Source organism: Aotus nancymaae, unplaced genomic scaffold (genome assembly GCF_030222135.1).
Source record: "Aotus nancymaae isolate 86718 unplaced genomic scaffold, 86718_ANA_hifiasm-v0.15.2.pri h1tg000022l_1, whole genome shotgun sequence".
NCBI classification, from domain to species: domain Eukaryota; kingdom Metazoa; phylum Chordata; class Mammalia; order Primates; family Aotidae; genus Aotus; species Aotus nancymaae.
The window spans coordinates 29394951-29407954 of NW_026988435.1; the positions used below are offsets into that span (position 1 = coordinate 29394951).

General features: G+C 38.7%; 1 protein-coding gene across 2 annotated transcripts in view; it reads left to right on the plus strand.

The window, feature by feature from the left end:
• Positions 1 to 13004, plus strand: part of JAM2 (junctional adhesion molecule 2) — a 73834-nt gene that overhangs the window by 56770 nt on the left and 4060 nt on the right. For both annotated transcript variants that reach the window (XM_064380065.1, XM_064380066.1), the window contains exons 6-9: positions 1519 to 1618; positions 5573 to 5680; positions 9298 to 9313; positions 12468 to 12510. In XM_064380065.1, the coding sequence (XP_064236135.1) occupies positions 1519 to 1618; positions 5573 to 5680; positions 9298 to 9313; positions 12468 to 12510 (267 nt within the window). The remainder of the gene's footprint in view (positions 1 to 1518; positions 1619 to 5572; positions 5681 to 9297; positions 9314 to 12467; positions 12511 to 13004) is intronic.

Genomic DNA, 13004 nt, shown 5'->3' on the forward strand with positions numbered 1-13004 from the left:
GCATTTTGAAAGGAGGATATAATGCTTCATTCCTTTCATCTACAAGTACACAATAATATTTACAAACTAGATCTTCTGATAAACAAGAAAGCAAATTGCTGAAGTGGCCGAATAATGAAGCCAGTTGGCTGTAGCTACTCCTTTACCACCGCCACGCTCTGGCCTCTCAGCAGTCAGCAGGCGCAGTCAGCAGGTCTGAGTGATTTTACACTGAGCAATTGGGCAGAAAAACCTGCTGTCACACTTTGCTATATTTACTTTTCAAATTTATTTTTTCTCAAGGCAGGTGATAAAAGCCCCAAGGTGAGTCTGAAAGGATACAGATTCACTTTCCTCAGCTAACCTCAACCTTTGGAATAGCTTGTGATGTCAAAGGAATGCACCTGGGTTAAACCAGGATGGGTTTTTATGTGAGAAATGAACCACGAAGACTCCAGTGTATGGAAGCCAGTGACTTCCTTATAATTACCAGTTACAATGTGCTGGAAGATCATTTTGGGTTTTAGTCTAACATATTATTTATATGTAACCTTGGCCCTGAGTTCATGGTGAATATTCTAAAAGCATTCTGGCTTTGAGGAAAGTGAGAGATGATTCCATAGAGTGAAAAAAAAAAAAAAGAAAAGAAAAAAGAAAACTTTCTCTCCCTCCATTTAGGAGGCTCTAAGACAATGACCCTTCAAGGTGATCAGTATTACACTCCCTTTCTTCCCTCCCTCCCGCCCTTTCTTCTTTCCTTCCTTCCTTCCTCCCTCTCTTCCTTCTGTCCTCCCTCCCTCCCTCCCTCTCTTCCCTCTTTTCTCCTCTTCTTCCTTTTTGTCTGCCTTCATTCCTTCCAAATATCCTCCGAGGGGATAAAACTACTGATAAAAATAATGAAGTCTATTATATCAGTCTTAGCTTTTGGTTGCTAAAAAGCTAAGCTCCTTCCAGGGATGGAAGGAGCAAGGGCTGGACTTTACCTTTTCAGAATTTAAAAAAATTCGAGAATTGATAGAATTGACAATACTATAAACTGATACCAGTTAAGATTTTGCTAGGCCCTAAGCTACGTCCTGGTAGTAACTGGCTCTTTAAAGGAAGTGTTTATCCTTGGCTGCTACAGTGAACTCACTTGTGACTTAGGGAAGTGAATTAACCCTTTTACCGGGGAGGCCTGCCTTTTATTTATAAATCATGTTTCCTAGGATCTAGAAATACCTAGGTTACTTAGTACTACCGTGTGTTATGAACTTTAAAAAATGCTTACTGCCTTCCTAACTACTGCTTTCATGGTTAAAAAAAAAAAAACTTCCCTGTACGTATTTTGTCTTTGTTCTTCTCCGTCAAATGAAACAAAAGTCTAGCTTAAACTTGAGTCATAGCAGATTTTTAAATTCATAGTAAAGATATAAAGTCTCACATTTTTTAAAAGAAAAGCCAAATTTAATGCTAAAATTCAAGGGACAGGGTTATTTTAAAAGTCTACTTATAGATCTGTGGCTTAATATAGATATATATTTTTCCATCCACAAATAGCAATTTAATACTGTTTCCAAACTGGACACTGGAGAATATTCCTGTGAAGCCCGCAATTCTGTTGGATATCGCAGGTGTCCTGGGAAACGAATGCAAGTAGGTAGGTATGAAATATCGAGAGGAACAAATGGTTTGCAATTAGGCTGAGAAGTGCTGCATTTGGGGGTAGAAGGAGCAAGGAGTAGGAAATGTCTGAGTGACCTGAAGGATAAACAGGAGGGAACGTTTAAAATTAACTTGATATGATGTGTTGCAAAGAAGCAAAGATGCTGTTTTTAAGCCATCTCCCAAATAAGCCAAAAATACTTAGTATTATATTTAACCACCTTTTTTTAGTTTTTTAAATAATTGTTTTTAAAATACAGTCTTCTGAGTAATCTTTCTTTCAAATAAAAGCTAAGTATCTTGTAGTCTAAATTGTTGAAGGTCCAGAAGTTTGAATTTCTGATTTTTTAAAAAATTCAGGAATGTATATCATTGATATTAGCCACCAAACTAATTCAGGTATTGACATTTAGAGTCAACTTTGCAGTTATTTAAGTAATCAGAAAGTATGTTTTTCAATGCTGCTTTTGAAATTATTTAAAAAATTCATCAGAACATCTTTAAAACTTAAGACATTATTTTCTCATTTCATTCATTTACATATGTTCTCATGGTTTTTGGTTTTTTGGTTTTCTTTTTGTTTTTTGGTTTTTTTGAGACAGAGTCTTGGTCTGTCGCCCAGGCTGGAGTGCAGTGGTGTGATCTTGGCTCACCAAAACCTCTGCCTCCTGGGTTCAAGCAATTCTTCTGCCTCAGCTTCCCTAGTAGCTGGGATTACAGGCGTGTCCACCACACCCAGCTAATTTTTGAATATTTAGTACTTGTACTGACAAAGAGTAAATATGTAAGAATCATGTTCAAATTAAACTGGTCCTAGTGGAAAAACAAACTTTAAAATTTTATTCATTTTGTACTTATGTGCTAAGAAAAAGTAACTAATACATCAAAACCATGACTTCCTAGATAAAATTTCTTAAGAGAAGGCAAAGGTAGACATTTAAATTAAACAGGACCATTTAAATGAAAGGAAAAAGAAACAGAAATAGTGCTGGTAGTATAAGGTAATGGTAAAAACAATGAAGACAGGCCAGGCACGGTGGCTCACACCTGTAATCCCAGCACTCTGGGAGGCTGAGGTGGGTGGATCACCTGAAGTCGGGAGTTCAAGACAAGCCTGACCAACATGGAGAAACCCCATCTCTACTAAAAATATAAAATTAGCCAGGCATGGTGGCACATGCCTGTCATCCCAGCTACTCAGGAGACTGAGCCAGGAAAATCACTTGAACCAGGAGGCAGAGGTTGCAGAGAGCCAAGATCATACCACTGCACTCTAGCCTAGGTAAAAAGAGTGAAACTCCATCTCAAAAAAAAAAAAAAAAAGAAAGAAAAGAAAATTTTTTCAAATTGCAGAAAGTAAAGCATAGATTTGCTGCTTTTTGGCTGCCTCACTGTCAAACTCCAGCAGACTCCGCTTACTCTGAGCTTTTCAGCAGTTTAGTTCCTTTTCTTTCAGTCAGAAAAATTGTGCCTTCCTTTTATAGAGGCTTTTTTTTTTTTTTTCCAAAAAAACCTCATGAATTATTTTCATACTTTATGTTACATTTTCTCTTCACTGAGGCATAATATGGCTGTATGACTTACTCAACAATCATAGGAAACAGCGAACAAGATGTAAGATGATAACTTACTCCTAATCCATTATCTTCTGTCTCCCATTGCATTGAAGAAAAATAAAAGAAAATTCATACCATGACTTAGCACTTACAGGACAAGACAAATTTTGGTCAGGATTTGCCTTAAGGGTGAATCCTTCATAGATGTCAAATTCATCGACAAACTACAAGAAACTTTTTTGGTCAGGTAATAGCCCTTACTTTGAATGTTTCATAGACGTCAAATTTATTGACTACTGCTACAAAGTAAATAGAAGGCACACTTTGGTTCTCAGGAATTTTACTTATTGATTTGACTTTGATTTGATTACGATTACTGTAAATTTTTTCTCTCTCTGCTTTTTTTTTAATCAAAGTAAATAAAAAGCTCAATACCCAAGCAAACTGAGTTTATACCAAGCGATAATTAATGTTTTCTACTCTGGTCAAATTCCTTAACCTTTCAAAAGATGTATCATGTTTCCTTTTTTAAAAATAATCAGTTAATGTTTTGGAGGTATTTAAGAAAATTAATAACACACTTGGCATTAGGAAAGAATTTTGAGACCAGAAGTCTTTTATGATAAGAAGATTCACTTAAACAATATCTCTAAAAAAGATCTTTTCCAAAAACGTACATTGCTTTAAAATATTTAAAATTACTGTTGAGAAAAATATTACCTAATATTTCCTCTAGGTTATTTAATCATAAGCTAACTAAAACTTGCTTTTCATTTTGTTTATTTTATTTTATTTTATTTTTTTGAGATGGAGTCTCACTATGTTTCCTAGGCTGGAGTGCAGTAGCGTGATCTCAGCTCACTGCAACCTCCGCCTCCCAAGTTCAAGTGATTCTCCTCTTTCAGCCAGGATTGCAGGCATGTGCCACCACACCCAGCTAATTTTTGTATTTTTAGTAGAGGCGAGATTTCACCTTGTTGGTCAGGCTGGTCTCAAACTGCTGACATCAGGATCCGCCTGCCTTGGCTTTAAAATGGGAATTCTTTGAAAAATTGCTCCTTTAATAAATATATGGAAAGTATCTAAATGGCAGAAGAGTGTGGCTCATGAAATCCTCATGGACAAGATGGAGAAATATGGTCCACACAATGTTTTAGTGGATCCACACATAGTTGAATCCCATGCTCAGAGAATGTTAATAAATTGTGTTGTATGACAGGAGGTGTCTACTGGCCTGTTACATAGCTCTTTCCTACACAAAGTCATTTTCATCATGTTATTAATGACTTGAATGAGAGTATTTTTAATAAAATTCTCAATTTGCAGAAATGTTAAGCTTGGAAGGTTAAGAAGTAATTATTGAGCAACAGAATCAATCTGGGGAGAAGAAAAAAAACCTCACAAGTAGTTATTTCCAAACTTAGGTCCAAAAAAATCCAGTTGCATTACACACATTAGAGGATAGATTCCTTGATAGCCATAGGAAAAGCCTCAGGGCATTTAATTCATTTTTAATAAATGGGATAACAGTTTAGTTGCATATATATAAGTGGCTGTGTATACACACATACACAGACACACACACATATTCAAGAAGGAAGATATTTCTTATACTTAGTTTTACAGAATCACAATGATGTGTGCTCTTTTTAAGAGACAGTCTCACTCTGTCACCTAGACTGCAGAGAAGTAGTGCAATCATAGTTCACTATACTCTCAAACTCCTAGGCTCAAGTGATCCTCCAGCCTCAGCCTCCTGAGTAGCTGGGACGCCAGGAATGCACCACCATACATTTATGGCTAGTTTTTTTATTTTTATTTTTTAGAGATGGGTTCTTGCTATGTTGCCTAGGCTGGTCTCAAATTCCTGGCCTCAAGCAGTCCTCCCACCTCAGCCTCCTGAGTAGCTGGGATTACAGGCATTGAGCCAACATGCCGGGCACCACATGCTTTCTTTGATACTGAGTTTTTCGTTATTTGCTAAATTGACGCAGATGATAATGTAGGAGAATTTTAAGTAAGATACGGGGTAGGGAGTGGCAGTAGAATACTTGAACTCATTGAACTTCAAAGATTGCTTCCAATCTGATATTTAATCCTGTGAATTATTACCCATCTCCAAAGGAATGCAAAAGAATACCATACATTTTATTTTTTTAATCTAAGAAGTTTCTAAAGTTTAGTATTTTTCCAAAGCTTAAGTTCTGTTAATATTTTTAATCAATTTTGAACCATGTCTTAGAAGTGAGTTAGTTGAACAGGCTTCAGAGTCGTTAAAGTACGCTGTATGGTATAGCTGCAAAGGGGACCTTTTTTTGAAACTTTTCAATTTAATGACTGCATCTGTCTGTGTAATCCACATAAATTTATGCATGGTTTATTTTACATTCCAGATGATCTCAACATAAGTGGCATCATAGCAGCCGTAGTAGTTGTGGCCTTAGTGATTTCCGTTTGTGGCCTTGGTGTGTGCTATGCTCAGAGGAAAGGCTACTTTTCAAGTAAGTGAATTTTACCCTTCTTTGGCAGATAACTTTCTGTGGCTATGGAGTTTATTTATGAGAACTCTTTCTCCTAGAAATGTTTGTTTGTTTGTTTCTGAGACAGAGTCTTGCTCTGTCGCCCAGGCTGGAGTACGGTGGCAAAATCTCTGCTCAGTGCAACCTCCACCTCCCAGTTTCAGGTGATTCTCATGTCTCAGCCTCCCAGGTAGCTGGGATTACAAGTGTGCACCAACATGCCCAGCTCATTTTTGTATTTTTAGTAGAGATGGGGGTTTTGCTATGTTGGCCAGGCTGGTCTTGAACTCCTGGCCTCAAGCAATCTGCCTGCCTTGGCCTCCCAAAGTGCTGGGATTACAGGAGTGAGCTAATGCACCCGGCCCTCTCCTAGGAAGTTCTAATAAACTCTGGAGAATATTGTTCATTTATCTTCTGCTATAGAAAATGTTCAGGATGACATGCAGGTGGCTTATGAAACGCCTTGGCAAACCTAGGAAGTAAAGGCAGAACTGCCTAGTTACAAAATTCCAGAAAGCACCACAGAATATGCAAGAGTCATCCTTGGAGTGGTACAGTGCAGTGAGACAGAGTTTTCCATGTGAATAGATATTTATAGCATCTTTGTATGGTTTTAGGATATTTTTATTTTAAGTTAGGAATTGTGTATCTCAAGATATAAGTTGATTTCTAATTTTACAAGAAATTTCATTGAAATAAATAAGTGAAATATTTTATCAGTGTAGAACAGTGAAATGTTGAATGTTAAATTTAGGACAACTATATTTGGAAGAGACTTAATTGTTCAGCCAGGTGTGATGGCCCATGCCTATAATCCTACCACTTTGGGCGGCCAAGTCGGGTGGATCACTTGAGGTCACTAGTTCAAGATCAGCCTGGCCAACATGGTGAAACCCTGTCTCTACTAAAAATACAAAAATTAGCCAGGATTGGTGGCATGTGCCTGTAGTCCCAGCTACTCAGGAGGCTGAGGCAGGAGGATCACTTGAACCTGAGAGGTGGAGGTTGCAGTGAGCCTAGATCGTGCCACTCCACTCTAGCCTGGGCAATGAACAAGACTCTATCTCAAAAAAAAAAAAAAAAAGAGACTTGTTCGATCAAAACTAGAAACCTATTGTATTTAAGAGAGCTACTTCTGTACACAGTATTTAGTTCTACAAGTTTAGACCTCTTGTCACTTCACACCTCCATTTGATGATGTAATAGGTTTGACATAAATGGGTAAGATTGAAAAATGTTTTATTCTCTTAATGCATTTCTTCACTCCCTCTTTAATCTTATTTGAGAGCTCAGAAGCTACAGCACTCCATCAGTGTATAAAATAGTGTATAAAATAGAATTTTCAATTGAATTCTAAATAAATTTATAGCATATACAAGCTCTAGACTCATTGTTTTCCAGTGAACATTAATTTTGGAATTTAGATTTTTAAATAATTTTTTTTTGAGACAGAGTCTCACTCTGTGACCCGTGCTGAGTGCAGTGGTGTGATCACAGCTCACTGCAGCCTTGACTTTACGGGCTCAAGTGATCTTCGCACCTCAGCCTTCTCAAGTAGCTGGGCCTACAGGCACATACCACCACGCCTGGCTAATTTTCTTTTATTTTTTTGTAGAGACAGGTTATTGCTCTGTTGTTCAGGCTGGTATTAATGTCTTGGGCTCAAGCAATCCTCCCACCTCAGCCTCCCAAAATGCTAGGATTACAGGTGTGAGCCACCACTCCTGGCCTTAAAAAATTTTTTATACCAAAATAAAACTTAAATATAAAATGTGTTTCTGATAATACCTACAACTAGGTATTATGTCTCATAAAATGTTTCAGTGGACATGGATTCAAAGAGATGCCCTATAATTAAGAATAACCGGGCTGGGTGTAGTAGCTCACACTTGCAATCCCAATACTTTGGGAGGCCGAGGTGGGAGGATCACTTGAGCCCAGGACTTCGAGACCAACCTGGGTAACATAGGGAGACCCTGTCTTCACAAAAAATCAAAAATTAGCCAGGCATAGTTACACACGCCTTTAGTCCCAGCTACTCAGGAGGCTAAGGTAGGGGGATCGCTTGAGCCCACAAGGTCGAGGCTGCAGTGAGATGTAATCTCACCACTGCATTCCAAGCTGGATAACAGGGAAAGACACTGATCAAACAAACGAAAAGAACTGCTCTGTCAATTAATACTTGCTCAGTACTTCAATACAGTCCACTGTAATATAACTTTATGAATTGAATCCAGCTGTGTCCCCCTGCTGGTCACCAGTGAAAATACAGACAAATAAGATTACTCTAAAAACTCTAGTCATCTTTATCTATACTTGAAAAGAATACTGGTCTGAATTTTTAAATGAGGAGTTAGTGAACAAATTTTTCTTAAAATTAATTAAAAGTTGACTTGAATATTAGGAGTTCGTTATCTAAGAATGTTACTCTCGTTTTCATCTGGCAGAAAAATCTATCCAAGAGAATCATATTCTTGAACTTACGTTTAGGACAAAGGTTGGCAAACTACTACCTGTGGACCAAATCTGCCCTCCCCGCCTATTTCTTTATGGCCTGTGAACAAAAATGGCTTTACAGATGAACATTTGCAATCTATTCAATGATAGGGACTACTGAACCCCAATTAAGAGAAATGTTGTCTTCCTCTAGAAAATTCAATTTTTCTAATAGGCCTGTATTTGAAGACTTTTATTTTTATTAGTGTTTTTTGTTTTGTTTTGTTTTTGAGACAGAGCCTTGATCTGTCACCCAGGCTGGAGTACAGTAGCACAATCTCGGCTCACTGCAGCCTCTGCCACCTGAGTTCAAGCAATTCTCCTGCCTCAGCCTCCTGAGTAGCTGGGATTACAGGCACCACTACACCCAGCTCACTTTTTTTTTTTTTTTTTTTTTTTTTTTTTTTGAGACGGAGTTTCGCTCTTGTTACCCAGGCTGGAGTGCAATGGCGCGATCTCGGCTCACCGCGACCTCCGCCTCCTGGGTTCAGGCAATTCTCCTGCCTCAGCCTCCTGAGTAGCTGGGATTACAGGCACGCGCCACCATGCCCAGCTAATTTTTTGTATTTTTAGTAGAGACGGGGTTTCACCATGTTGACCAGGATGGTCTCGATCTCTTGACCTCGTGATCCACCCGCCTCGGCCTCCCAAAGTGCTGGGATTACAGGCGTGAACCACCGCGCCCCAGCCTCATTTTTGTATTTTTAGTAGAGACGGGGTTTCAGCATCTTGGCCAGGCTGGTCTTGAACTCCTGACCTCATGATCTACCCATCTTGGCCTCCCAAAGTGCTGGGATTACAGGTGTGACCCACCACACTTGGCCTTATGTTTTTTATTTTATCCATAAAAATTTTTGGAAATTTCTTTGCTGTCTTGTTACATAAGTACCTACCTAGTATCCTCTTGGCTCCAAAGCCTAAGATGTTTGCTGTATGACTCTTTACCAAATAAGTTTGCCAACTCTTAATTTAGAAGGTGTAAACATCAGCAAGTGAAGATTAAAATGAATAAGAATAAATTAAACCCAAACTCATTTTTTATATGAATCTGTATCATACCATAATAACCCTTGCATTAATGATATATACTTATTCTTTTGTAGAAGAAGCCTCCTTCCAGTAAGTATACTTTCTTACAATGCATGTCTTTCCCCTATGTCAACTAATTTTCTAATAATCATCTGTTTAAAGTCAAAAGAGGGAAGTTGGGTTATTTGTGTAGGTTTACTCTCCCAAGAAGTTACTCAAGTTTATCAAGAAATACATCTGTATTAGGCTGTTTTTGCACTGCTATAAGGAAATACCCGAGACTGGGTAATTTATTTTAAAAAGAGGTTTAATTGGCCCACGGTTCTGCAAGCTGTACAAGCCTGGCACCAACACTACTTGGCTTTTGGGGAGACCTCAGGAAGCTTTTACTCATGGCTGAAGGTGAAGAGGGAGCAGGCACATCACATGGCAAAAGCAGAAGCAAGGTTGGGGAGGTACCACATGTTTAAACAAGCAGATCTCAAGAAAACTCAGTCACTATTCTGAGGACAGCATCAAGGGGGCGGTACTAAACCATTCGTGAGAAATCACCCCCATGATCTAATCACCTCCCACCAGTCCCCACCTCCCTCCAACACTGGGGATTACAATTCAACCTAAGATTTGGGTGAGGCAAATATACACTCTACCAACAACCCACTTCACACTTCATACCTACTTGTAAATGATAGTGCAGAGAGAAGGATGATTATCCACATGAGAATACGGTCACTAATTTGATTTCATAGGCATTTCCATAAGCTACTTTTAAAAAAACATATTTACTGTATTTTGCCAAATTGAAATTTTTCGAATAAAATTTTAGTTAACTTTTTTTGTTTTTTAAGACAGAGTCTCACTCTTTCACCCAGGCTGGAGTCCAGTAGTGTGAGCTCCACTCACTGCAACCTCCGCCTCCCGGGTTCAAGTAATTAATTGTCTGACTCAGCCTCCCGAGTATCTGGGATTACAGGTGCCTGCCACCATGCCCGGCTAATCTTTGGTATTTTTAGTAGAGACAGGGTTTCACCATCTTGGCCAGGCTGGTCTTGAACTCCTGACCTTGTGATCCACCTCGGCCTACCAAAATGCTGGGATTACAGGCCTGAGCCACCGCGCTCGGCTAACAGTCATTTTTTAATATTAATTGAATACCAATTTCATGCCTAACACTGTTGTAGGGACAGGGGATACAGTAGTGAACAAAACAGGCCAAAAACCCCAAAAAACTCTGCCTTATGGAGCTTACATTCTAATAGAGAAAGGCAGAGAGGAAACAGATAATACTATACAGTATATTAGACAGGGATAAGTATTATGGAGAAAAATAAAACAAATAAGATAATATAGATACAAAGGGTAGGAGTGGAGATTGTAATTTCAAATAGGATGGTCAAGAATGATCTAATAAGTGGTTTTTGAAAAAGGCCTGAAGAGGGTGAGGAAGCAAGTCATGCAAATAACCGTGAGAAGAGCGTTCAGGCAGAAAGGAGAGAGCAAATGGAAAGATCCTGAGGCCAGGCAAGCCTAGAGTATCTGAGGGATGTCAGCGGGACCAGGGTGGCTGGAACGGAGTGAGAGAAACAGAGGAAATGAGTGTACAAAAGTAGTATGGAGTCCCTTTTAAGAAGTTGTGAGGAGTCTGGCTCTGTTTCTCAATAAGATAGATAGAAAGTCACTGAAGGGCTTTAAGCAGAGGAGTGGTGTCATCTTACTCAGTTCTTCAAAACTCACACTGGTGTCTCTGCTAAGAATAAACTACGACCAAAGGTGGAAGCAGGGAGATCAGTTAGGAAATTGCACTAAGTGAGGCAAGAGAAATGGTGGCCGGTATCAAAGCAGTAGTGTTGGAGATGCTGAGAAGTAATAGTGTTTTGGACATAATGTTTTAATCACTTGCTGATCTGTTGGATGTGGGCTGTGAGAGAAACAAAGATATCGAAGATGGCTTCGGGGTTATGAGAAGGATGGAGTTACCATTTATGGAAGTGTGGAAGATTTCAGGAGAGAGTTTGGGAGCGGTGGTGGGGACAAGTGGAGATGTTGAAGTGTTTGGAATTTTAATATTTGATGTGTTTATTTGATTCTAAGTAGAGGTAATCAGTAAGTAACTGAATATTCAAAATCTAGAGTTTGGGAAAATAACTGGAAATAGAATTATAGAGTCTTTGGTGTATGAAATATGGATGAGCCCCCCAGAGCCCTGCAGTTTATGTATACTTGTTTTATGACTGTCCTGCTTGTACGTATGAATATAGCAGACCGAACTTCGGCTCTGTGACGTAGACAGAAGATGACAAACTATGCGCAGCCATGGCAGCTGGGAGTAGAGAAGACATACTGAAGCCATGGCATTAGATGGTTTGCCATCTCCTCATTCCTTTGAAGAGTCAGCTGCTATTGACTTCCTGTTCCCTGATTTCTGGCTCAATCCTGGTCTCTCAGCCTCATAAGATCCTAATACAAGTCTAGGTTGAAGTTCAAATTATCAAGAACTAGTAGTAACAAAGCCAGTGAGTTCAGAAGGGCAGGGTAGCCTGAAAGTGTTGCTGCTTCCCACCCCTAACCTCCAGGTGATTGTGAGGACTTCTGCCTTTATTGAGTGACATAGAATGTAATCGGAAGGTTTTGAGCAGAGGGGAGACATTATCTTACATAAGTGGGAAGGGTCACATTGCTGCAGTGAGGGAGGTTATTCTTCCATCAATATCTCTAGCAAATCAAGTAGCCATCTGGTGGGGAGTAACTTCATTCCTAGACGTATGCCCTCACATTCATTAAATCTGTGGCCTTCAAAATATGCTGAATGACGAAATGGATGACTGGAACCCTAGTCACCCTGTAAAACTTTCTTTCCATGGAAAAATAAATACATTTTGAGATTATAATAGTCAAGCTTTCAAAATGTTAAATGTTAATTAAATGTTAATATATTAAACTAAAAGTTAATTAAATCTCTGGTTTGTGTATTCCACACAAATCTTTAGTATGCTAGTCCTAGGCTACATTTATATGCAGAAGGCTTCACAAACACTGATGTTTTATTGCATGACTTTCTCTGTGAATACTGTCTGTAAATATAAGAAATTCAGTAATAATTGTTATCTTTTCTTCTACCTGACTAAGATAAATGTTCATGTTCTGCTGGAAATGTATGGAAGTAAAATTAACTAAAAGAGCATATGTGTTCCAGATGAAAGTGATAATAATATAGTAAATATTGTCTTTTATATTCCACAAATAGGAAGAGTAATTCTTCATCTAAAGCCACGACAATGAGTGAAAATGTGAGTATTTTTAAAGCATATTTATAGAATGAATGTCTTTAGGGAATAGGGCAGGGAAATGAAGTAATTATATGGACTTTGTGAATTTTCACTTTTGGTACACTTTGCACTAGTGTCTATCACTGTTATTTAAAAGGAGCTAAGTAAATATTAGTTTCCTTACCCTGTCTGGGATGGCATGATAGAGATACCTGGCATTTCCAGTTGCAGAAGTGATATTTAATCATTTCATTATTTGTTTCATGGTATTTTCTATATAGTCTTCCTTATTAGCATGACTAGTTATTAGCTTTTTGAAAGATGAGTAAATTAAAACACAGTTTCTTACAGGATAACAGTGGTGGAGCTGGGACCCAGGCCCTTTTCTTCCCTGTAGTTTGACCAAGCAGAGTGTTGCCAGCAGATCTGTGGTTCTAGGACTCGCCTTTGGTTCTCTGAAGCACTTGGAAAATTTCAGGGCTAGGCAATGTCTTAGTCATTTGGGCTGCTATAAC